The sequence below is a fragment of the Nyctereutes procyonoides genome, unplaced genomic scaffold (genome assembly GCF_905146905.1).
Source record: "Nyctereutes procyonoides isolate TBG_1078 unplaced genomic scaffold, NYPRO_anot_genome, whole genome shotgun sequence".
NCBI classification, from domain to species: Eukaryota; Metazoa; Chordata; class Mammalia; order Carnivora; family Canidae; genus Nyctereutes; species Nyctereutes procyonoides.
The window spans coordinates 25,192,726-25,219,485 of record NW_026575037.1 but is presented as its reverse complement, the minus strand read 5'-3'; the positions used below and the strand labels follow the sequence as shown (position 1 = coordinate 25,219,485).

Sequence of the window (26,760 nt, the reverse complement as noted above, 5' to 3'; positions counted from 1 at the left end):
CTAGTTCTTGGTGCCCTATTGGTAACGTGATCTGGGGATGAACACGATTTGTGCTTTAAAAATATAAAAGGAGGGCAGCCCGGTTGGCTCAGCGGTGTAGCGCCGCCTTCAGCCCGGGGTGTGATCCTGGGGACCCGGGATCGAGTCCCACGTCGGGCTCCCTGCATGGAGCCTGCTTCTCCCTCTGCCTGTGTCTCTGCCACTCTCTCTCTCTCTCTCTCTCCCCCTGTACCACTTATGAATAAATGAATAAAATCTTTTTTAAAAAATACAAAAGGAGTATCTCGTTCATTCCTATCAGTGTCTCTCCCATGACCGCATGGAAAGCTCGCTGGGAGGTAACCCTGGAGGCCTTCAAAGCACCTGCCACCGCCCGCATGGGGCTTTGCCCAGGGCAGGAGCCAGGAGGGGCAGGGAGTCTGTGGGGTTCAGAAAAGGCTCTGTGTCACCCCTCACCAGTCCTCCCAACTCCCAGCAAGTCGCCCCAGCCCCGAGTCCTTGGCTGCCCACCCCGCCCCCCCCCCAGCGACAGCCCTTGTGGGAAGAGGTGGCAAGCTGAGTGGAAAGGAGACGCCTCCTACCATCTTTCCCCAGAGCCCTCGTGGCGTCCGGGGCCCTGACCGCGGTGGGCCTCGCAGCAGGGGCGTCACGCTGGCAGAAGGGGGGACGGGGAGGCCGTCCTGATTCCTGGAATCTGGCCCAGTGCTCTGTCAGACTGCCCCCCCCCAGGTGGAGAAACTGAGTCCAGAAGGCAGCGAGGAGCTGGGGCAGAGGAGCCAGCCGCCTTGGGCTGGGACGGGAGGCCGACAGGGTGGGTGCGTCGGGAGCCCCAAGAACCCCGGGAGGCCCGCAGGTCAGCCTGACTCAGGCTCTTGTCGTCGGGGCCAAGCCTGACGGCAACTGCACTCTGCGCCAGGAGCCTGCCCTCACCCACTGAGCTCCTCGCGGTGCCCGAGACCTTTCTACCAACCGACGCCCTTCACCTGACCTTCTGGCTCGGTCCTTCCAGCACCAGGTCCTTCTCGCCGCCCCCCGCCAACCCCCACCCCCCGTTAGAACAGGGCCCCTTCCTGCCCTCCTGTTATACAGTATTCGGTGACATGTCTGGGGACCACATTAATTCAGCTGGGCCTTCGTGCCTCAGGCCGGTCCTAGGGACACAGATTCTGCCTCCCTCCAGTCCTGGAGCTTTGCAAAGGCCAAGCGTGTCTCTCCTCCCAGGACACCTTCCCGCACACCCACGGTGCCCCAGGAGAGGGCTCCGCTCCCCGCTCCCCGGCGGCTTTGTGGCAAGGCACTGGCCTTCACCTAAAGGCCCACCTGCCCTGCAGACCTCACACCCAGGGAGGTTGTAAAGTGCTTTTCGTGCCTTGCAGGGGAGTTTGGGCTTTATTTTGGGGTGCATGAGGAGCCGTAAGAGGCTTTTAGGAGGAGAAATAATTATTTGTGTTTTAGAAAGAACTCTTGGGTGTTGTGTATTAGTTAGATTGGAACAGAAAAAAAAATTTGAAGCCGGGACCTATCCCCCCCCATTAGACTGGCACTCCCCAGGAGTGGGGCTGTGTCTCCCACATCAGACTAGGGGCTTCCAAGGGCAGGGACAGGGCCTCCCAACCCCTGGGCCTGAGCCTGGATTCATACCCAGGGCAAGCTCAGTCTCACGGACTGCTTTGCCTAAGATGGAAATCGAGGCCCAGAGGGGGTATGACTTGTCCCTGGGAACCTCCGCTCCCGCTGGCCAGCTGAGACCAGTACCATGGGGATGAGACCCTATGACGCAATCCCCCTGCCCCGGGTTCCAAGGGCAGTATGGCGCCTTCTCTGAGATCAGCTATCCTTGCTCTGGCATCAACTTCCCAAGTTCCCAGCAGCCCGGCCACATGCAGCTGGTAGTAAAGTTCAGGCTGAAACCCCATCCCCGCCCCATGGCTTGGCCCTGGGGCCCCCTGCCAAAGCAAAGCACCACAGGCAGGGGCCGGGCTGAGGGCTGGGCAGAGAGCGAGGCTGGGGCCTGCTGCGCACTTTAAGGCCTTGAGAGCTGCAGCCATGGGACGCAAAGGTGGCTGTCACTCGCCTGCTTAGGAAATCCTGAAGACAGGGCCCTCCCCTGGGGACTGGAGAGGAGACCATTCCCGCCCTCTGGAGGCTCATCCTCTGATGGAGAGGTAGCCCAGGCCTTCCACACACGGTGGCAGAGGCACAGCCCCAGCCCAGAGACTCTCAGCTGATGGGGGAGACGTAGTCTCCATTGTCAGGTCACCAGTAGGCGGTGCCTGTCACTGTGGTTGGCTCCGACCGCAGCTCTCCATGATGGAGAAGGAATGGACGACTGAGCCATGGGCACTTGGTAATACTGGCACTTCATTATCACGTTTACTTTTACTCTTTCCACTGTGGATTGCAGGGAGGTGTCCGTGCAGGCTCTTGCCCAGCTGACTCCTCATCACTGCTTTGAACCTCTCTCATTATCCAGTGCAGAGAAGCTAGCATTTATCGAGACTGAATTGGTCCGATCTATATATTTGCTTATTGGTTCTCTCCTCAATTTGAAACAGAAGCCCCATGAGAGAGATTCTGTTTTGTTTCCGGAGTTGAGAACAGTGCTTGGCACCCATCTGTTGGGTGAATGCCCCCAGTGCTGCCAGAGAATCTACAAATAATTTACCTGACTCCAGTTGGGGAGCGACAAGCAACTCTCCACCACTACTTGATTTTAAGTGGGCGTGTGTGGAGACTCCTGCATAACCGAGATAACGGACAGACTGGGAGGAGATGCCTATCATGGTTCTGGGTAATAAAACTGGAAGATAAGGAAGGGAGAGGTCCCAAACCAAAGGGAACAGTGCGATTCAAGACGGGATTGGGACTCACTGGGAATTACACAACCAATATAGGTGGTTTCTCACAACGTGGTCGGTCATAGCCTCAAAGTTAGGGGCTGACGGCTGAGAGTCGGGATGTAGCATTAACAGACTGACCTGTCCTTGTCTCAGCCCTAACCACATCATTACCAAACTCTTACAGTCATCAAAGCCAATCTCCTGCCCAATTCTGGGCATAGATGGAGATGTTTGAAGACATAAATGAGCCACAGTCGACAGTCAAAACTGACTTCTCTTTATTGGTTCTGGTTCAGAAAGAACAATCAAGAAAAGAAAAGAAAAGAAAAGAAAAGAAAAGAAAAGAAAGGAAAAGAAAGGAAAGGAAAAGAAAAGACGAAGGAAGGAAGGAAGGAAAGAAGGAAGGAAGGAAGGAAGGAAGAAAAGAAAAGAAAAGAAAAAGAAAAGAAAAAGAAAAAGAAAAAGAAAAGAAAAAGAAAAAGAAAAAGAAAAAGAAAAAAACAATCAGGGGCTCAGGCTACCCAACCAGAATTTGAGATGCAAAGTGTTAAAAACTCTATCAAGTAATTAAGTATTCTCAAAGAGTAGAACAACAACAGGAAATAACCATTGAGTAGAGAAGGACATTAGTCATCATACAGTAAGAGCGAGAATTCTCAGTCTATAAGAATTGTTCGTTTGGTGTTGACACAAGGTGTTTGTCTCCACGAAGGGTGGAAAGGCCAGCCCTGTGAGTGAGATCTTATTTTAGATAAACATCAAATCTTTGATCCTCACTCATTTCATTTCTCAAACGTGGCTCCAAATAAATGTTCGGTTTCCCTTTCCAAAGATTAAATTCAACATTCCAGGAGGTGTGAGCTGCTGCCCGAGTCCAGTGAGTGATGGAGTAATCAGTAATCTAATGATGGACGTGAAGACTTTCACCAGGAGTCAGTAACCCAGACCCTTGACTTGGTGCCAGAGCCCCCCCCGCCCCCGCCCCCGCCTGCCCCGGGCTCTTACACCCATGGACACCTTCAACCTCACAGCTATCTTATCCCCGTTTTACAGAGAGGAGACCTGAGACGTTGAGAGGTGAAGTGAGTTTAGGTCACGAGTGAGCCTTACCTGACACGGTGGGTGGCAGAGCCGGGAGTGGAGCCAGGCAGACAAGCCTCTTTGCCCCTCAAAACGTGGGCTTCTGATTTATAAAACGAGAGAGATCAGGTCCACTTGACTGCCACCCTGTCCAGTTGCCCCTGTGGAACTTTCCTCCTGGAGAACCAGAAAAGACAGAGAGAGAGAGAGAGAGAGAGAGAGAGAGAGAAAGCACAGGAGAGACGGAGAGAAGGTGGGAGGAAGACTGAGAAGAGAGAAAAAGAGAAAAAGGAAACCCGAATCCTACCAGAGGACTTCTGCTACACAGTCGCTAGGAAAGGTGACAAAGCCCTTTGGCTGGTTCAGCTCAGTGACACCTTTTGGTGCTGTTCCTTCTGAAAGCCCAGCCTGCATCAAGAGACTTTGGGACCCAGATTGGGTGCCTCCCCTTCACGTCCCCACTTCCTTTTTCTGGGACTCTCACACCTCCCACCCTCCCTGCAGTTAATTCTGGAAAATGCCCCGGGCAGTCCCTGGGCTCCACTATAGACCGTATCCCAGGGGGCCACCTGTCAGCCTAGGTTGTTAGATGCTTGCTCCTGGGAGATTGACAGGAGCCGGCTGGCTCTCATTAATGCTCAAGGCGGAAGAGGGATTTATTGCCTGGTGACTGCTTTGTGCCCCTGGAGGAACTCAATCAGGAACCACTTGCCAGAGCACCAGCATGATGGCTGCATGGATCCAGGAGCCTGAGGGTCCCTTCTTGGTCCAGTCTTGTGTCCACCCTGGAGATGGTAACCCTGGTGTTCATCTCTATCCTAGAGAAAGTTCTCCGGGACCCTCTTGCCCATTTCTTCTCTTTGCATGGCTGTGATCTGACTCACATGAGTGGGAGATGGTGCCCTGAGCCTCTTGGTTGTCTCCAGGTTACCCTGTCTGATGGGCTTTCCTCTGTGCCCCTACGGCAAGTCCACTGACCATAGATAGAGTGAAGGATTTCACTGGCTTCTCCTGCACCAGGCCCTGGGGACCTCTCCAAAGGAGGCTCTGGACCAGATGATACGATCTCAAACTTCCTGGGTACCGCTTCAGCTTTATTTACAAAAACTGTGGTGATAAAAAAAAACTATCTTTGCATTGTGGGTAGCGTGAGAATTTAAAGGAAGAAAACTTTTCATTTCCTGGCTGATTTTCTGAGACCGTTTAAAAATGATCTTATGCTGGAAGGACCAAGACCACAGCTCAATAGAACTAAAAATTGAGGGGAATTTGGTACGGTGGAAGTGACTTGAATTGCCAATGGGATTGTTTCCTGGTCTACACTGGTGGACACTTGTCTTCTAGGAGAAGTGGTAGGGGGTCCATCCTGGATTTGCAATTATGCAGATAACGACAGATACAATCCGCAGTGATAGGATTCTTAGTCATGTGACTCCAGCCTCATCTTAGTCTTACTGAACATTTGTTTCCTCATTTGTGAAAAAGGGATGATAATGTTGTTAGTGGAGGGTCATGGACTCTTGAATCAGACGGACCCAGATTTAAATATCACTTTTACTGTCTGGAGGCTGTTAGCCTGGACTGGCTTGAGCAGAGGGAAAGTGGAAGGAGATTTTATCAGAGAGGTGAGGGGTCATTAATCCTATGGGGCCATTGGCCATGATAACGACCAGTCTTTTTCTCTAAGATGGGCGGCCGCTGCGGTGTTCTTAGTAGAGGGATCACAAGATCTGGCTCACATGTTGAAAGGACCACTCTGGCTGCTGGGTTGGAAACAGACTGCAGAGGGACAAAGGTGGAAGAAGGGAGACCAGACGAGCAGCCCCTGTAATAATCCAGTGAGATGAAGATGCCGCGGAGCATCCTGCGGCAGTGGAGCTGTGGGTGGGTGGTGGTCAGATTCTGGATGCACCTGTAGGTGCAGGATCTCCTGACGTCACAGTTTATCATTTTATATTTGAGCAGTTATTTTTGAGCATTATTCTGCTAGACTGAAGGCTCTGTGGAGAATGAATCAACCATATGCGTGTTTTCTTCGTTGATGGATTTCCCTTGTTGAGCCCAATTCACCAATATTTGAGGGAGGAATGGAGGAAACCGGGGCATCTTCTTGACAACCTTTGCCTGTTGTGCCCCTGAGCAGATGACCTCTTGCCCACCCGTCCTCCGAAGCCAGGAGGGTTGCAGGCACCAGCTGAAGAGGCTGAAGGGGATGGTAGAGGCAGTGGAAAGAGATGCGCTCAGCCAGCGGCCTGAAGAATCGCAAGGCCAGAGAGAAGGAGCTGGCGATGGGAGAATGTGTCAAGAGGAAGGAGGAGGGAGATGGACCTTCCAGTAGAGGTGCACGGCTACGCACGTGCTCCTCTGAGATCAGCCCACCAGCTATATGGGGCCAGGAGCAAGGTGGGGATGGCCTTCACAGCAGGAACCCTGCACTCCATGGGGTGGGGGCTGTGCTCCTCCTTGGGCGCCAAGGTCAAAGGTCTGCCCCTTCTGTAGGCCGCAGCTCTGGGGCGGGGTGGAAGGGGATGTGGGTGGAGGAGGCAAGGGAGGGACAGAGGTGAGGGAGGAGGGCGGTGCATGCAGAGGTGCATGGCCCGGGATGCTTGAGCTGTAAGGAGAAGCAGGGAGGGAGCCGTGGTGGGAATCTGAAGGCAAAGGCAGGAAGGGGGCTTCCCGGGAAGGGGACCCAGAGGTCCAGCGCTGCCCCTCTTCTGTCTGACATTCCAAACAATCTTCTTTCAAATTAGTGATCCTTCCGCGTGGTGCCAGGGTCATCCCCTCTGGCCACTGTCCTCCGTGGCCGTTCACACGAGCTCACGCACTCCCTCTCCCCTCACTCTTCACACCCAGCTCCCCCTCGGCACCTGCAGCACACGTGTGCACGTGACTTGCTGCTTCCACGGCCCTACCCACAGAAGAATCCATACATTGGATTGTCCACCGTGCATGAGTGTGCTCACAACAGGCACACAACAGGCACCAGGCCCTCGGGCACCAGGCAGGGGGGTCTTATGATCCTAAGTCCTTCCCTGAAATGTGAAGCCTTTCTGGCTCATTCTTCTCCTAGGTCAGATCTACAGAGGGAACATTTTCGTGGTGCTGTAATTTTATCCCAGCCCCTATACCTCCAAGGACTTTATTCTAGTCCTTCCAATCAAAGGCCCCCTCTGCTGCCTGAGCCTTGTTTTGAGGTCACTTAATCTCCCCTGAATCTGAATCTCTTTCTTTCTGTCAAGCATTGTTCAAAGCTTGTTGGAGGCCACAAACCTTCCCCGGTTAAGTCCTCCTCTCCCCTCTCCCTCGTGCCCTCCCCTGCACCTGCTGCCCTTCTAGCATCACACAAACACGAGGAGGTTTGCCAAGGACGGGGCCTGTGTGTCCTTCTTGCCCCCCCCCTTCTCCCTCTGCGTATTTGTACACAATCTTTGTGAAGTCCCCCAGGAGAGGACGACATCTCCTCCTCCCCCTGGCTACCCCCATACCACCCCATCCTGGGTGCTGCCCAGGAATTACTCAGCCTCGGGCGCTTTGCCAGGAGATGGGCTCCTTAAAGCAGAGACCTGAGCGGGCTAAGCATGCGGCGCACAGGTGACTCCATGCGGCAGCCGAGGCCAGGGCCTGGGCGCGGGATGGCAGGAGGGCGGCTGGGTCAGGACCGCAGGTGCTGGGGTTAAGCTCCCCGACCAGCACTTGAAACAGATCTTGCCTATTGAACGACCTACAGGCGGTTGCCCTTGAGCACTTGGAGAAAATTTAGCACCTCTCAGCTCTAGTATTTAATGAGCTGTCCAGGCTGTTAATTGCTTTGTCAGCTTTCCTGCCAGAGGCGCTCTCTGGTGAGAAGAGGAGGTGAGAAGAACCTAGAACAACCTGGAGTGGGGAGGGCAGGTGTCCTATGGCAAGGAGTTGGGGAGTCAAAGGGAATCTGGGAAAATCAAGTCTCACGGGACCCCCAGAGGCGCGAGAGCAGAGGCAAAGGGCCGTACGTTTGTTTGCGGTCTATTTTTACTATCCCGTAGACATGACTCGCTCGTAACCAAGGCTTGGCCAAGCTGCCAGGCAGGCTCGTTCCAGTTGCCCCCTGAGAATACCTCAGAAGTTATCCCATTGAAGGCACAAAATCCTGAAATCAAGAGAGGTAGCAACTCCCCAGGCACAGGCCTGGCACGGCCCAAGGGCTGTGGCTGTGGCCATGGACGGCTAGCCCTAAAGCAAAGTGGGGGAGAGCAGAACAGGTTTCCAAAAAGTTGGGGGGAGGTGGGCATGGACGTGAGAAAACCATCAGGATGGAAACACATCTCTCTTCCTCCTCTCCTTCTTCCATTCCTGGCCGCCTCTCCCACCACAGGAAGTTGTGCCAGTCAGTCCAGCTCCTCACCCACCGGCCTGCAGCCCACAGCACCCCAAGGGCCATGATGGGAGGAGTGGGGGTGTGGGGAAGGGAGGGTGGGCTGCTACCTGGATTCAAATTCTCACTGCCTTTCTGACCTGATGTTCTTCAATCTGTGTCCTGGCTTTCCTGGCCTCGTAATATCCATCTCTGTCTCTTCCTCCATTTGGGGGAAATTGGGAAGGTTGGTGTGGTGATATCCGGGAAGTTCCTGTTCCTTGGGAGACAGTTGCTGGGCTCAAGGGGTGTTATCAGAACCCTAGACTGCGAGCCTGGCCCCTTTACCCCCGGCTGGTGGGGCAGGCGGCTGTTGCAGTTAATTTCTAGTGGTGTGCAAATCCTAGTCCCAATCACAGTTGGAGTTTTCTGAAGAAAACCTGAGCTCAGAAGCTCCCCTTTCAAAAGAAAACCCCTCAAACTCCCTCCAGAGTTCCTTTGCTCGGGGATCCCTGGGCGGCGCAGCGGTTTGGCGCCTGCCTTTGGCCCAGGGCACGATCCTGGAGACCCGGGATCGAATCCCACGTCGGGCTCCCGGTGCATGGAGCCTGCTTCTCCCTCTGCCTGTCTCTCCCTCTCTCTCTCTGTATGACTATCATAAAAAAAAAAAAAAAAAAAAAAAAAAACAACAAAAAAAAACAGAGTTCCTTTGCTCAATCCGCCTCCCCCCCCATGACCAGGCACCTTCCTGTTTATAAAAAGGAAACCTTTATAGAGAGAGAAGAGGGCGCTCAAGCACAGAGGAAGAGAGGCTGTTTCCCTTCCAGGGGGGAGAACATTCCCCCATCCCTTCCCCCGCAGGAAGGCCCGCTAAAGCGAGCGTCTGCCTCTGTTCAAACAACTCTTGGAACATGGGGCGCACGTGTGTTCGGACTCAGTTAACGGACACACAAGCTGAAGGGGAAAGACCGGTTCTAGGACCACAGGAAAGGACCTCCGCTCCCGCAAGCTCCTTGGGAAGCTTATAGAGAATGTGACGGACACACGGATTCCCCCGACCGTGAAGGGAAAGCGCGGCCCCGCGACGTGGGTGAAGTTGTTCCTTTGCTAGGTATTTAGTTGACTCGCTCCTGTATGAGTGTCGCCCCGGCAGGTCTCGTGCCAGGTGCCCGGGGTTGGGGCCCTGCCCGCACAGAGCTCTCGGCCTTGCCTACCTTCTAGCGAGGACCCACGCGAGCCGGCCGTCACCATGAAGCACCATAAAGGCTGTGCGGCAAGGGGACTTCGGGGACTCTCGGGTTTGACCGGAGCGCAGGTGGCGAGCCCAGCCCAGGCTTGGGGAGCAGGAGCAACCTGAGCAGGCTTCCTGGGAAGCTGGCAGGCCGAGCAGGCTAAGTGAGGCAGGTGGGGAGCGAGTGTCCCAGGTAGAGCGAGCAGCGTGGGAGAGGAGTAGGGGTGAGGGAAGAGGGAAGAGAGGTCCCCAAGGGGCACTGAGAATTCTGGTCCATCCGAGACGGTTCCTCAAGGCCCGTCCCCACCAAGGGCTTCCCAGAGGCCACTGAGCCCCGGCTCCCAGACGGGAACATCTCCCCAGCCCTACACACCCACAAGGATGTGCTTTGGGCTTTCTCCTGAGTGCATCAGCCTCGGGCCGCTCCAGCTCCAGCGGCAGGTGACAGCGAGGCTAGGGCTGTGGGGACTCCTCGGGCACGACGAAGGCCATCTCCGCAGTCTCCGCAGGCGGGGGACTGAATACAGTCCTCAGAAGGCCTGGGGGCTCCTGGCTCCTGAGGCAGCCCCTTCCAGGCTCGGTCAGTGCTCTCCCTCGGCCTCTGTCTACCCACGGCCTTGGCGGGGGGTATGAGGGAGGGCTCCCCGCTCGTGGAGGGCCGGGTGCGCCCCAGCCACGCACAAGCTGCCCACCGCTGCCTTCCATCAGGGGTCGGCAAGTTATAGCCCATCGCCTGTTGTGGTCATTATCGTCTTATTGGAAACAGCCACACCTGTTCACTTCTCCTCTCCTAGTGCTGTTGTGTTTCGACAGCAGAACTGAGACGCTGCAGCAGACCTCGTGGGGCCTGCGCAATCCTCACTCCCCGGCCCCTTGCAGACCCCTGCGCTAGACGGACCGGAAGCTTTCAATCTTTGTGTGTACCCCCAACAGATTCCCGGAAGCCTGCCCCCAGAAATTCCATCTCAGCATATGCCCTGGCCTCACCACGTCGTCAGTGCTGAGACGTGTTGACAACACGAAGAATTTCCACCCACGGAGACTTGTGACAAGAGCTCTCAGGCGGGCATGGAGGAGGGACTCTCCTGCGGAGAGGCAGGAAGTGGGCCTCTGAACCTTTCCGCCTTCTCTGTGAGCCGCCACCAGGTGACAGAGGGTGAGCTTGGAGGGTCTGGCAAAAAAATTACAAAAACAGCAGCTGTGAGAGAAGGGGGGATGGCAACCAGAAGGGCTGGGTCACAGGGAGGCCAGGGCGGCCAAGAGGGCTCCAGGCTCAACCCTGTGACCGGTGAAAGAGAGAGGCCTGTCAAGTGATGCTGGTCTCTGGTGGCCGCCTCATCAGCACCCCTAATCCTGCAGGGGTTTGCGCGCTGCTCTCCTGGTCCCACAGCGACAGCTGAACTCAATCAGGAGACCCGGACCAGCCTGTTGAACTGGACAGAAAGAGGAGCACGTGAAGTCCAAGAGGGAGGAATACCCCGGAGAGAGGGGGAGGCCTGTTTGTCTGGAAGGGCCTCCAGAGGTCATCCCGCTCTCCCCCTTCTCCAGGGAGGGCTGCACGCACTGGGCTGAAGGCGGAATCTGGCGAGTGCGTGACATCTGAGTCTCAGCATCTGAGTCTCAACCACACCACTGGAAGGTTCTTTCCATCCTTTCTGGATGGGTGAGAGCATAGACTCTGGAGCCTGGTAGCCCAGGTGTCAGATCCAGTTCTGACACTTCCTGGCCGTGACCTTGGTCAAGTAATTTCATCTCTCTGCACCTCTGTTTCCACACTTGCAAAATGGGGTTGTTGGGAGTTCTAAGCGAGGTGATATTTGAATGATATGTAAGGCATAGGGTAAGTTCCACAGACATGGTGGCTGCTGGACTCGATCAAGCTGTTAAATCTTTTATTTAAATCTCTTCCCTCACATTCACTTGCCCTTGTTCTAGGCTTAAGCATTAAAATAAGTGGTTGGCAAAAGACAACAGACACTTTCTCTGACTTAGACCTCAAGAAGCCTAACAGTACGTTGGCTCTTGGTGATTCAGTGTTTGGCTCCAGGACACAATCTAAAACTGGGGTAGAACATTCTGGAACATGATAGCGGGCCTTCCTACCTCCTCAGCACTGCGCACCTAGGACTCTGTTAGGAGGCCTGCCTAGACGGCTAGTCCACTAGAATTCTGATCTTGAGTAAATCCAACAGGGTCCAGAGTCCTCAGTTAGAGACGTCATGGATGTCCAGGACTCAGAGCCAGAGCCGTGTGGGCCCCACCAGAAGCCATAGAAAGAGAAGCAAGCTCTGAGACATGAAGGTCACATCTTTTTTTCTTTCTTTCTTTTTTTTAAGATTTTTATTTATTTATTTGAGAGAGAGAGAGAGAGCACAAGTGCAGGGGCGGGGAACAGAGAGAGAGGGAGAAGCAGACTCCCTGCTGAGCAGGAAGCCTGACTCAGGCTCCATCCCAGGACCCCAAGATCATGACCTGAGCCAAAGGCAGCCGCTTAACTGGCTGAGCCACCCAGATGCCCCTGAAGCTCCCATCTTGAGCCCGACCTGGGTAGTGTCCCACCCTACTGCTTCCTTACAAGGAAAACTCTGTCCATGAGCTACCTACCCAGCAGCAGCTTCTACCTGCCTAGAGATGAATCACAGCAGGTTTCTGCCCCCCAGATGGCAGTTGAAACCACCCAAATTTCTCCCTCCCTCTCCCCTGTTTTGGGGCAAGGCCTTCCAAATACCAGACTCTTTAAATGTACTCATTAAGTATAACGTGTGCCAGACACCGTGTCAGGCATTTGACTCCGGTTGGGCATTTGGGACACTCAGCTGGAAAGAGCAGGTCACCAATGGTATGTGCTAGTGTCACCATGATGGGAGCACTTACCCCACTGCCTCCTTCCCAGGACAGATATCTGGGCCTCAGGGGTAAGTGAAGGAGGCCCCCCCTGTGTACTCCGCGCCGCCTGCCCCGCCCAGGGATGGTGAGCCATCCCTACCCCAGGCGGAGCCAGCTGCAGTTGGCTGTGATTAATGGCCTCTATTAACAGCAAGTTGTAAACTGAGCAAGTGCTTGTGAACATCTCACCTCTGCTGAATGCCACACCACGGAGTACTCTTTAACCCTTGGAACCTCCTGCCTCCCCCGCCCCCCCGCCCCCCCCCCCCCGCTTGAGAGACAGGGTCAGAAAACAGCTCTATGGGGGCAGTTTAAGATGCTTCGCAATCACGAAAAACAACCCCACTAACCCTTTGGGGGAAAGGTCCCAATCCTAAAACCTGAAGATTAGGGAAAGGCAAGGCTGAGGTCCGGGGTCAGGGAAGCTAGTTTCACAAGCTGCAAAGAAATTCCAGAGCTGGGGCGCCTGGGTGGCTCAGTGGTAAAGTGTCTGCCTTTGGCTCAGGGCGTGATCCCGGGGTGCTGGGATGGAGTCCCACATCGGGCTCCCTGCAGGGAGCCTGCTTCTCCCTCTGCCAGTGTCTCGGCCTCTCTCTCTCTCTCTCTGTCTAATGAATAAATAAACAAAATCTTAAAAAAAAAGAAATTCCAGAGCTGATTCAGGCCAACACCTGGGTGCCCTTGGGCGAGTCACTTCCCCTGTCTGGACCTCAGTCTCTTTATCTTTTAAAGCAGTGGCCTCCTGCTCTCATCAGCGGAGTCCGAAAGATCACAGGAATCTGTACAAAAGTCAGAAGCCAGGCTGTCCTTTGGTTCCCTCACTCCGTGAAAGAATCCCTGCACAAGTAAGCAGCCCTTGCCCCACCACCGCCCTGCAACCCGCCTCCTACCCTCATCTCTCCAAGCTTTGAGGCTGATTTCCCTCAAGTGGATTAGAGACTAAGGGGAAAAAAAAATTAAATCGGTGTTCTTTGGTGACCAAACTCGCATGCCAGAGAGGTCGGGGAGATCCATAGACTTCTGTCGTGTTTTAACTTTCAAATACTCTCTGGGTTCTATCTTTTGTTCTTAAAAGGCGGTGAGATGTGCCAGGGTTAGGTCAACCCACTGAACAGGTGTGAAAACTGAGGTCCCGGGAGATGCTGCGGTCTGGATCAGCGTGGGGGGCGCTGTGTGGTCCCTCCCTGGGAGGCGCCGGCCCCCGGGTCCCTGACAGCCGAGCTGAAAGCCTCTAAGGTCACAGCCCTTCCAGCTGTGAGTGCAGCCTGAGGTGCAGGTGCTTAATCTCTCCTGTCTGAAGTGATTAAGCGCAGAAATTGCAGATTAGTGTCGCCCGTGCCGCCACGCCTCCAGATCCGGGCCGGGCCCCCCACCCTGCGCGGGCAATTGCAGGACAAGTGACCTTGTGACCTCGGGACTCAGCCAAGCACCGTGGGGGCCCAGCGCCCACGCACCCCCACCGGCCGGGCTCACTGTCTCTGACCTCGGCCTGGGCTGGGCGCCGCCGCCTCCCCCGGGCATGTCTCCAGCACGCCCACCTGCACCCCGAGAGGGTGCACCCCCACCCCCACCACATTACTCCCCAGAAGCTTCCAGGCTCCGCCCGGCTGGGAAAGGTCGGAGCCAGGGAGCCACAGGCTGGAGGGCATCAGGCTGGAGGGCGGATGCCCGGGGATTTGTCACATTTTTCCGGGGGTTAATCATCCCAGGGAGGGAATCTGAGCTGTGCCTGTCTCGGGTACAACAGGCCTTGTCGCCTGGAGGGCAGATCTCAATCTTTCTCGGGTGACAGCTGCTGGCCGGGACTGAAATGTCCTCATCCCGGGGGTGTCACCTCCTCCTCCCAAGGGCGAGGGCTGCGGGCCGGGGTGGCCGGCGATTGGCCGGCAGCGGCGGGAGGGCCCCGGGCCCGGCCTGAAATGGATCCTCCTTGGCCACCCGGGCCGCGGAGCCCGACGCCCTGCCCTCGCCCTCGCCCTTTGCGTTCACGCAGGATAAATATTTAGCCTTTCCATTTTTGCACCGGCTTAATAAGTGTTGGTGTCTAGTACAGCGCTTGACACATCGTAGGCATCCGATACCTGTTTGTTGATGCGCAAGCCCATCGGCTTGCCTGGCTCCCCGGGGGAGTCATGTTCTTAGGTTTCTGGTTTTTCATCACACAGTTGTGGTACGTGTCACATGTGCTCCTCGTAAAAATGTAAGCGTCCAGATGGGTGCATTTTTCCCTTTTAAAGATAGATTAGAGTAGGTTGGAGGTTGTTCCCCTCCTAACATATCAAATGCTCTCCGGAGCTCTGATGCGCTGTCCTGAGTAGGAGAGGAAGGGGTGACGTAAGCAGAGGACACCCTTGTTTGCCCCTTCTGATAATACCTGCTGATTTCATCTTGGGAGACTTCCTTGGGCTGACCGTCAATGTTTCTTGAGTTCTCTTGACAAGGGGCAGGTGTAAGACCTAATTAGGTCGGTGGCACTCTCCCCTTCCGGACTTGGAACACTGAGTAGGGCCAAGGAGTGGGGCGGGGGCCCTCGGCTGCCATTTCACCCCGTGGCGAAGCTATGAGAGGATGCGCTAGTTTCTGCCCGCTTCATGCCTTATTCTTCAGCTCTCTCCCCGATTCTCTAGGTTTTCCTCTTCTTTCCGACAAACTCCCTTTTCCCTTAGGGTATCCAATCAGGTTCTGTTGCTTACAACCAGAGCCCCCTAACTGTCAGAGTCGCAGCTAATGAGTGGGAGCGTGCATAATTCCCCACCTAGTGCTTATGGGAAGCAACTCACATGGAAATATGATTGGTGCTGAAGAATCCTTAACTCATCCCCTGTTTTGAGGTTCCAGGAAATCCAAAGTCACGCATGCCAGACTCATGGGATCTCAGAGCTAAAAGGGAACTTAGAGTCATTTGTCAAACTTTTCATCAGATCCTTAAATTCCCTCTCAGGTAGCTTCAGCAAGTAGCCAACCAAAAGATAAGTGGACACCCTTGGTGATAGCAGAACAGTCTCTCCAGGCAGTCTCTTCCTTCTTTAGCCAACCTCGGTAAACATCCTTCCTGGTACCAACCTGAAAGTTTTTCTCCGTTGGCGTTGACCTTTCGGAGTCATGCAGTATGAATTCTATTCATCCTCCACATGACATGCCCTCAGATGGCTGAAGACAGCTATCATATCACTGAGATTTCTCTTTCCCAGAACAATGTCCCACTTCCTACATCTGTTCCTTGTGTGGCAGGGTTTCGAGTTCTCCAACATGCTGGGCACTGTGCCCTGAAATGCATCCTATCTGTGCTCCTCATAGCATGTGTCTCTGAAACGGAACAGAATGCCCCAGAAGCGGGCTCCTGGTACAGAGCAGAGCAAAGATAAAATTCTCTCTTCTAATCAAGAGGACTTCTGAAGTCTTAACATCTGCTAATTCGGCCTGAGTCAAATGAATTTGTCAGTCATTTTACACTGCATTAGTGTAAAGTGCTAACACATCCTTGGGAATGTTACATATCTCTCCCATCCCGTATCTGTGTAAGTGGGAAACAGATCCAGCCTCCATTACAGTGTTACAAGATCTTCTGGACTCTGACTCTTATCCTCCAAAATATTGCCTTTTCTTGGACCCTGTTCCCCACTCCACCTCTACACCTAACACACCGCTTTGTGGTCTCTGCGGTTGGCTGAGCATGTGCTCTTTCTTCATCCAAGCTCTTTACCCAAATGTGTCCCCTCTAAATTCCTTCCTCTAGAGGTGTGTTTACCAGGGCACTAAAAACCCACCTTGGAGTTAACAAATTTCCCACAAAAATCTGAAAACATTTGAGATCTCTATTTCCCGCCCCCCCGCCCCCACTACCAATGCACCTCCTTATATCCATAGAAGATTTTATGTAATAATGCCGAGTGTTGGCAACAGTGCGGGTCACCTAAAACTCTCATACGCTGTTGGAGTGGACACTGGTATATCCAGTTTTCTTTTTTTTTTTTCTTTTTTTAATTTTTTATTTACTTATGATAGTCACAGAGAGAGAGAGAGAGGCAGAGACACAGGCAGAGGGAGAAGCAGGCTCCATGCACCGGGAACCTGATGTGGGACTCGATCCCGGGTCTCCAGGATCGCGCCCTGGGCCAAAGGCAGGCGCCAAACCGCTGCGCCACCCAGGGATCCCCTACATCCAGTTTTCAAAACAAAAGTAGAATATTTGAGTGCTCTATTACTCAGCAGTCTGACTCCTAGGAACACACCCAAGAGAGATGAGTACATATATCCACCAAAAGACATTTAGAGGAATAGCAACTGTGTTCACAATAGCCCCAAACTGGAAATAATCCAAATGCAATGAGATGAATGAGTTGTGGTATATTCATCCAATGGAATACTGTTTGGCAGTGCAAAGGGATGAACTACTACCGCATGCAACAACGTGGGTGGTTTTCACAGATACAGTGGTGAGCAAAATGGCCAGGCAGAGATGAAGAGTAGATACTGCGTGATTTAATTACGGGATGTTCAAGAACAGGCCAAAAAACCCAGTTCATATTGATGGAACTCAGCGTGCTGGTTACCTTGGGAGCCAGGGGATGCATGGTGACTGGGGTAGGGCCCAGAGAACTTTTTGAGGAGTTGCAAATGGTTTATATGCGCTGTATGTTGTGTACCTAGGTAAAAATTCACTGAACTGTTCAATAAAAATTTGTGTGTTTTATTGTATGTGAAGTAGAACTCCATATGGAAGTTTAAAAAAGAAACTGCATACCAACCGAAGCAAAAACACATTCTTCCATGGATACTTCGAATCATCTTACATATGCACGCCACGCTCTGTGAAACACCGGCCTAGTTTAATACTGTCGCCTTATGGTTGGGGCAACTGAAATTCAGGGGAGGGGACATGCCGCCTTTAATCATACGGAGTTTTAACAGTAGAGCAGGGGACAGGGACCGCTGACAGGTCCTGACTCCCAGGACTGAGTCTGACATAGTAAAAAATTGATTGAGCTGTACACTTTAGGTACTTTACTATAGATTTGTTAGATCTTCATTAAAAGAAATTCAATGAAAAAAAAAAACAAAATATTTGGCAGGATGGGGTTTTTTCTCTCCCTTTTGAATGCCGGTGGAAAGAGAGTCCTTAACAAGACAATGGAGTCAGAGGCCTTATTAAGATATAATCAACCTATAAGTTATTGTTCTTCTGACTATACAAATTGTACATTTACAACTCATGCGATCCTCCTCTAGCTGTCTAAACAACCAAATAGCCCTCCACATGCTGGTCATTAGGTAATAAATCATGTACTGGGAGCAGGTCTCTGTTGGGACTGTTTCATTGAACTTCCCTTACAGCACAGATGCATTAAGAGACAAGGCAGCCAGAACATTAAAGCTTAAAAAAAAAAATTAATTGTCTTAAATTGAGTTTAAAAAAAAAAAAAACAAAACTGATTACTAAATGTACCTAGAAAAAATTGTGAAGGCCAGGGATGTGATTTGGGGGAAGAATGGCTGAGAGTAACCTGTTATAATCACTGTACCCATCTTGGGCTGCTGTTCATATAAAAAGACAATTGCCTTTGGCAGAATCTACAGACATAAAGCACTGTCTCAAGTCCTGCTCTCTCTCCTCTCTCTTCACCGTGAGCATTACGCACTGCGACCCAAGCAGCCGGCCCACCCCTTCTTCCATCTCTAAGTTACAAACATGGCTTTATAAAAGAGCCTTTTGAGTATTAGAATTTTTGGCAGACTACACCCATCCTAGACCTTAGTCTTTCATAAATGTACCCTGGTAGTAATGAATATATATTTTTCCCTCAAAAAAGGAATAAAATGTGATCTATGCTTAGTAAAGAAAGACTTTAAACAGAGAAATTTACTTTTAGAATAAAATAAATTATGCATAGTCCTTCTCTTACTCCCCTGTGAAAAACAAACAATAAACATGAGTGCATATATTTGTTATTTCCTTGCCATCCATCCATCCATCCATCCATCCATCCATCCATCCATCGACTTAGATAGAAGAGTAGACATCTGTCATATTGCCTGCTTGGTATCCCATTGGTCCTGATAGAGTTGATCACAGAGTCCCCCCTATAGAGAAGACCAGGCTGGACAGTCAGAGTTAATTGCCACCATGGCCACAACGATTGGTTGATGGATCAACTTGTGACCCAAGCAAATCCAATTAGTCTTCCCTGATATTTGTCACATTTATGCACATAGATAAGGTCACTTTTTCTTTGATGCCTACAGTCATGAAGATGCAGGCCCATGGTCATTAGCAGCATTTTTCCAATTGTGTGGAATGATCCTAAGAATAAAGCCAATTCATGTAGGAAAGCAGAGTCAGAGATGGAGAGAGTGACAGAGGCCTGGAGATATCGTTTGATCCATTATTCTGTGCCTGAATGAAACTGGTTCAATACACGAACTTTCCACTTAACGTGAACCAATACATTCCTGTTGTATTAGGTTGACCGGTATGAAATTGTCATTTTTCTAAGTCAAAACCAGTCCAGTATTAGTAACGTGACATGGATTAGCCCCATGATATGGGGTGACTTATAATTTAAGCAAATTTGAGTTTGTATCTTGACCAATTCAGGTAATTTTTTTTAAAAGATTTCATTTATGTATTTGCAAGAGACACACAGAGAGAGGCAGAGACACAGGCAGAGGGAGAAGCAGGCTCCATGCAGGGAGCCCGATGCGGGACTCGATCCCAGGACACCGGGATCAGGCCCTGAGCTGAAGGCAGACGCTCAACCACTGAGACATCCAGGTAATTTTTTTTTTTAAGTTTAACTTTCTATTTAGAGATAATTATAGATTCACAAGTAGTTAAAGAACTAACACACAAAGGTTACCTATTCTCGTTACTCAGGTCCCCCCCGTTTGGTAGCATCTTGTAAAACAATAATAGTGCAACGTCACAAACAGGATATTAACGTTGATACAGTCAAGACACAGAACATTTCCGTCACCGCGAGGATCGTGTTGCTCTTTTGGAGTCATATTCACCTGCCGGCCACCAACACTCCCTCCTCCATACCTGGAAACCTCTTCATTCTTTCCCCCATTTCTATAATTTTGCCATTTTAAGAACGTTGTATAAATGGAATCAAAAAGTATATAACCTTTTCGAATTGGCTTTTTAAATTCAACATAATTCCCTGAGATTCATCCAGGTTGTTGTGTGTATCGAGGGTTCATTCCTTCTTACTGCTGAGCAGTATTCCACGGTCTGGAGGTACCACAGTTGGTTAACCATTCACCCATTGAAAAACATCTGGGCTGCTCCCAGTTTGGGGCTACTTTCAATAAAGATGCCATAAACATTTACGTATAGATTTTGTGAACCTAAGTCTTCATTTCTCTAGGTTAAATGTCCAGGAGTATAATTGTCTAGAGTCTCGTGAGAGCTCTGGATTTAATTTTAAAAGAAACTGCCAGACTCTTTTCCAGAGAGCTGTAACATTTCACCTTCCCACCAGCAATGTATGAGTGACCCAATTTCTACACATCTTCACTAGCATTTGGTGTTGTCACTGTTTTTTTTTTTTTTTTAATTTAGCCATTCTTCCAGGTAAATAGAGATATTGCCTTGTGGTGTTAATTTGCATTTCCCAAATGGCTAGCAATGCTGAATATTTTCCCATGTTTTATTTGCCTTCTGTGTGTTCTCTTCAGTGAAATGTCTCTCTATGTCTTTTGCCCATTTTCTGATTTTATTTTTTTTACTACTGAGTTTTGAAAATTCTTTATATATTCTAGATCCTAATCCTTTGTCACACATGTGATTTGCAAATATTTTTCTCTTCACCCTGTCAACAGTCTTTAGCAGAGCAACTGTTTTTAATTTTTACAAAGTCTGACTTCTTTTTTTTTTCTTTTATGGACTGTGCTTTCTGTCCAACTATCCAAATGTAAGAATGTTTTTGGTTAGACCTAGATTTTAATAATTCTCTCTTATGACCTTTTTCCTAAAAATTTTACAGATTTTCCTAAAAATTTACAGATTCCCTAAAAATTTTACATTTAAGCCCATGATCCACTTTTTAAAAGTAATCTCTATACCCAAAGGTGGGGCTTGAACTCATGACTCTGAGATCAAGAGTCAGATGCTCCACCAGCTGAGCCAGCCAGGTGCCCCAGTTCATGATCCATTTTGAGTAATTTTTTAATAAAGTGTGAGACTTTAGTCAAGATGCATTGTTTTCCTTATGGGTGTCCAGTTGTTTCAGCCATCATTGGTTGAAAAGGCTATCCTTCCACTGAATTGCTTGCAAACTTCCGTCAAAAATCAATGTGGGTCAATTCCTGGATTCTCTATTCTGTTCCACTGATCTATGTGTCTGTCACTCCACGGATACCACAGTCTTGATTGCTATGTTTTCAAAAATGTTGGCATATAGAAGATGTTCAAGAAATGCTCCTTATTCATTCGCTCAACATGTACATGTATATATATTACTACTAATATAATTGCTAATTTTCTTCCTATTTAATTTTCAGCAACTTATCTAGAGGCCAAATTTTTAGCAACCCAAGGTTCTCTTAGCTCTAGAAATGACTATCATAAAATCTCTGCATTAAAAGAACCAAAAAGTGTGCCTACAGAATTTTATTCAGAGAAAAATGGATTTCTGATAGAATCTGATCTGTTAAAACTTGGAAAAAGTACCCAGAAGTCACTAGAGCAGCATTTCCCAAATTATGTCCCTTGTTACACTAGTCTGTAAAGTTGCTTCTCGAGGCAAAAAAAAAAAAAAAAAAGAGTTTCTGGCTAACACCATGGGGGAAGTCCTATACACAGTAGTATTTTGTAAAAGAGACTCATAACAAGTATTATCATAGGGAAGCACCTAAAAAGTCGTGCAGTAAAATACATCCACATAACTTACTTTAAACTAAGGCTTCTCAAACTCCTTTACTCACAGAAACCACATTTCCCCACATACAGGAACATCCCATGAAATTATTCCTGGGAGTGTGATTCCCGGAGGTCTATTTTGAAAAACACTGGCACAGAGCATTCTCAGAAAGACCAGCGAGTGTCATATCTGGTGGAAATATCGGGGTCTTCTAAGCCGGCAGCTTTCAAAGCGTGGTCTGAGGACCATGTGGGCTCCCAAGGCTCAGGGCAATTGCAAGGTCAAGCTATTTTCCTCATCATCTTTTCCAGTCTCATTTTCTTCCAGGCATACAGGGAGGTTTCCCGGAGGCAGACGACCAGAGCTGACACATAATTCACGACTGACTGAATGCAGAAGCAGATGTGAGAATCCAGCTGTCTTCTATTAAACCAAACATTAAGGAGATTAAGCAAAAAACAATACCATTCTTCTCACTTTTTGTTTTTTTAAATACAGGGGGATTTTTTTTACATCAAAAGATGTTTATGGACATGATGACTTTATTATTGTTATTTTAAAACGAATACATGGTTTTTTAAATTTCTCAGTTTTCGTTTTAATACTGATGGATAGGATCGCCTAACGCCCTTTGGGGCCCTCGGTAATATTAAGTGTAAAGGGGATATGAAAATAGGGGAAAACCCGTTTCCCCTTCTCTGCTCACACTCACACATTAACACTTCTGACGCCAGACGTGTGGGTTTTGCCCATGTCAAGCAGTCCCGTGACATCCGCTGGGCATCCCACAATTCAATTCAATTCAATTCTGACTCTATTCAGAACTAGTGCAGAGCCCACAGGTCGGGGCCTCAGTCCCACAAGACCGTCCCCCTCCCCCTAGTTCAGATGCCAGTTGCGAGTCACCTATTTTTACCTGTGCTTCCAACCGGCCAGCTGTAAATCGGGGTTCCCCTGGCCCCCTTCTCGGGTTCAATAATTTGCACTTTCATTCGTAGAGTAGTACCACAGGACACGACTCAGGAACAGCCAGATGGCAGAGATGCGGAGGGCGAGGTGAGGAACGGGCGCAGCTTCCCGGTCTTCTCAGGCACATCTCCCTCCCAGTACCTCCATGTGTTCAGGAACTCAGAGGTTCTCTGAACCCTACACTTTGAGATTTGTATGGAGGCTTCATTGTGCAGGCACGATCAATTATTAACTCATTCTCCAGCCCCTCTTCCCACTGCAGAAGATAGGGCATGAGGCCCAAAGTTCCAAGCTTCTGATCCTGGCTTGGTCTTCCTTAAAAAAAAAATAATAAATTAAGACTTTATTTACTTATTTTGAGAGAGAGAGAATGAGAGAGCATGAGCGGAGTGAAGGACAGAGGGAGACTCGGGACTCAGTCCCAGGTCCTTGAGATCATTACCATGAGCCAAGGGCAGACGCTTAACCACGTGAGCCACCCAGGCGCTCCTGGCTTGGCCTTCCTAGTCATCAGCCCTCACCCAGAAGCCCAGGAAGAGTCACTTTATTAGAACAAAAGATGCTCCCATCAGCCAGGAATTCCCGAAGGTCTAGGAGTGTATGCCAGATATTGCTGTCATTCCGAAAATTAAAAGATTATAGGAATTCTGTGTTAGGAACCATGGCAGAGACCAATATATAGATTTCTTTTTTTTTTAAGATTTTATTTATTTATTCATGAGAGACACACAGAGAGAAAGAGGCAGAGACACAGGCAGAGGGAGAAGCAGGCTCCATGCAGGGAGCCCGACGTGGGACTCGATCCTGGGACTCTGGGATCACGCCCTGAGCCAAAGGCAGAGGCCCAACCACTGAGACCCTCGGGCATCCCCAATATATAAATTTCTTATTATTCCACAGGACGTGAGACCAAAAAAGATTTAGAGCTGCTATTCCAAACAAATCCTCTTAGGGAGAAACTGAGGCCCTAGAGGGCTAGTGCTTGGACATGAGTGAGTTCAAACTGGAACCCAGATCTTATGATTTCTGGGCCCAGGGACTTACCTAAGCCCCATCCTGCGTAATGTACTTTCGTGAGCTGATCAAACAGAACCCAAGGTACATGATGTGGTTAAGAAAACTGAATCCCAAAGTGAACTGTTGTTCTCTACTTCTGCAGTGCCGGCAAGCCCGTAGCCAGGAGAGGACACACAGTGGAAGAAGGTGAGCCAAGAAACACACAGCAGAGGGAAAGGCGCCACTTAGTGCAAGATCACACGCGTAATGGTGCCTGATTAATAACTGCTGGTAGAATGACTGGCATGAAGCGGGTCCAGAATTTAAATTTTTAAATTGATGGGGATCCCTGGGCGGCGCAGCGGTTTGGCGCCTGCCTTTGGCCCAGGGCGCGATCCTGGAGACCCGGGATCAAATCCCACGTCGGGCTCCCGGTGCATGGAGCCTGCTTCTCCCTCTGCCTGTGTCTCTGCCTCTCTCTCTCTGTGTGACTATCCTAAGTAAATAAAAATTTAAAAAAAAAAAGTGTTAAATTTTTAAATTGAAACGTGTGTACGTGTACCACATACGTGCGTGTGTGTGTGACTAGGCAACGTCTATGTCATGTATTACACTTTAGAGAGAATAATGCTTTCATTATTTTCGTTCTTTGGCTAAGGGTCATCTTAGCCAGTTGGTCATGGGAGAGCAGCCTATCTGTGCAAAGGCTACTTTGGGGGCCCAGATAAAAAAAAAGAGTACACGTGTTCAGGCTGATGCCAAGCTGGGAGAGTCGACTCTACGCTGGGTACCCTCTGCCTTCAGCTCTGTGCCCCCTGATGCCTGAAAAATCCTGCTGTGGTCAGAGACAGCGGACATACCCAGGGTATCTGAGGATGGTGCCCACATCATCTCAAGGACATCCCTGGGCCCCTGACCCGCCATCTATGGGTAGAGTGATGACTTCCTATTAGGTAGATCAAGGGCTTGCCTGTACTCCAAATCACTGTCCCTTAGAGCCTGTTACAAGTATCTGAATTCTAGCCCTTGAGCTTCATTCTCTGCTTAGGTTGGATGATGCTTTAGTTGTAGCTATTCCCTGGTGGGACTAGAGCATGGGTGTCGGCGCATGAATTAGGCAGTTAATCATTTCATGGGAGCTTGAGCTAAAAGGCACCGGACAGATAAGCTATGCTGGGGCGTAGAGAAAGAGCAGGGGCACCGACGTCAGGGATAGCAGGCACCGTTTGCGGGTGATGACAAGTCCCTCCTCAGGAGAACCAAGCATCCCCAGGAGGACCCCAGACCTTCAGCTCTGGCACAGACACTAAGACCTGGCCTTTTCAGGCCAACTGCTATTAGGGTTGTTGGGGTAAAGGCAGGCACCAGAGAGGGAATCCAAGGGTCTGGGCTGTGGTCTAAGTCCCAGAGCTTCAAATCTGGGAGTGGAGAGCAAGATGCAGGATGGAGACCGATAGTCCCAGGAGGAGGCAGCAGGAAGCTCAGAGCTCCATTCAGCTTCCTCTGCTGGAGGCAGCACATTCCTGAGGTTGCCTGGTCCTAGCCCTGTGCAAACCCCAAGCCAGGGCCCTGGGGTCATTCCCTGGCTCACATGGATCCTCTGCTGTCATGAAGTTCTGGCCCTGGTTTATCTTTCTGCCCTCCCTTCCCATCCACTTGCCCTGTTTGAGCCAAACTGAACCATTTGCTCCTCCCCTACATGTATGTTCCCGGTACCATCTCTTTGCTCTTCCTACTCCCCCTCCCCTTGGAATGTCCTTCCCCACTGTCACCCTGCTCCTGAATTCTGTTCCAAATCTTGACCACCCTCCTGGCTGTATTAGTTTTCTATTCATTTCTATTGCAACGAATTACCATGAATTTGGTGGCTTCAAACAACACAGATTTATTATCTCACAGTTCTGTAGGTCAGAAGTCCACACACCTGTCACTGTATTAAAATGAAGTTCCTTCTGGAGGCTCCGGGGCAGGGGCAAGGGGGGCGAGATTCTGATCCTTGCCCTTCCCAGCTTCTGGACGTTGCCCTCATTCCTTGGCTCGTGGCCCCTGCCATCTTCAATTCCTCTGACCCTGCTTCCATTGTCACATCTCTTTCTCTCATCACAACCAGAAAAGGCTTCCCTTTTTTTAAGGACTCATTCTAATTAGATTTGGCTCATCTGAATAATCCAGGCTACTTTCCCCATCCCCACGAACTTCATTTAACTACATCTGTAAAATCCCTTTTGCCATGGAAGGTAATCTATTCACAGGTTCTAGGGATTAGGATGTGGACATTTTGGGCAGGGCCACTCTTCTGCCTACCACCCTGGGCCAGCTCAAGTAGCCCCCACTAACTTCCAAGCCTCTTCGCTACCATTCTGGGCTCCTCTGGCCCTTGGTCTAGGTTTCCCACCAGCCCTGCAGATCTTCCCCACCGTACCTGGAATTGTCATTACTTGTTGATTTGTCATTTTCCTGTAATATGCTTCGAGGTCCATGAGAGCAGGACCTAGCACACTGCCTGGCGTATAGTGCTCAAAAATATTTTGAGGGGGGACAACTCTTCTATGACACATCACTTTCTATTTGAAGTTACATCCCCCAACCATATGATTTCTCCTCTGCGAGACTCTACACTTCTTGAAAGCAGGGTTCACATGCGGCCTGTCTGTTGTGTCCCCTGGGGCATCTTGACAGTGCTTGGCACATTTGGTGGAATTGAATTGAATAAATAGGTTCAGACTCATCTCAAGAGTCTGGTTCTTAGTCATAGGGCCCAGGAAGGAAGTGTGCGAATGGGTCAACGAGGGCTCCCCGGGAAAAGTTTCTGGAAAAGAAGCCCTTGGGGCAGAGGTTTGGAAAGAAATGAAGGGTAATGTTTCTAGCAGCAATGTCCACAATAGCCAGACTGTGGAAGGAGCCTCGGTGCCCATCGAAAGATGATGGATAGAGAAGCTGTGGTCTATGTATACAATGGAATATTCCTCTGCCTTTTGAAACGACAAATACCCACCATTTGCTTCGATGTGGATGGACCTGGAGGGTATTATGCTGAGTGAAGTCAGTCAGTCAGTCAGAGAAGGACAAACATTATATGGTCTCATTCATTTGGGGAATATAAAAAATAGTGAAAGGGAATAAAGGGGAAAGAAGAGAAAATGAGTGAAAATATCAGTGAGGGAGACAGGACATGAGAGACTCCTAACTCCGGGAAACGTACTAGGGGTGGTGGAAGGGGAGGTGGGCGGGGGTTGGGGTGAGTGGGTGATGGGCACTGAGGGGGGCACTTGATGGGATGAGCACTGGGTGATATGCTATATGTTGGCAAACTGAACTCCAATTAAAAAAAAAAGAAAGAAAAAAAGAAATGAAGGGTAAGAATTGGCAGGGCGGAGGGGGTGAGGACATCCTATGGGAGGACTGGTGTGAGCAAAGTCAAACACGGGAAAGACGGCTGGTGGGGAGTAACCAGAGATGAGACAGAGTAGGGGAGGGTGAAAATGGTGACCAGGGCTCGGATGCCGGGTGGCGTGTCTGGATCTGAGGCGACAGGGTGCTACCAGGGACTACCGAGCAAGGAGC

The 26,760-nt window shown here is 50.3% G+C and overlaps 1 protein-coding gene across 1 annotated transcript in view; it reads right to left on the bottom strand.

Annotated features, from left to right (window-relative positions):
• IGFN1 (immunoglobulin like and fibronectin type III domain containing 1) overlaps positions 1-14,472 on the bottom strand; it is a 50,277-nt gene extending 35,805 nt beyond the window's left edge. Inside the window, exons 1-4 of the mRNA XM_055319185.1 lie at positions 14,449-14,472; positions 13,841-13,974; positions 6,300-6,428; positions 6,080-6,202 (exon numbers count right to left, since the gene is read on the bottom strand). Coding sequence (XP_055175160.1) covers positions 6,080-6,202; positions 6,300-6,428; positions 13,841-13,974; positions 14,449-14,472 — 410 coding nt within the window. The remainder of the gene's footprint in view (positions 1-6,079; positions 6,203-6,299; positions 6,429-13,840; positions 13,975-14,448) is intronic.
• Between the last annotated feature and the right edge of the window lie 12,288 nt (positions 14,473-26,760).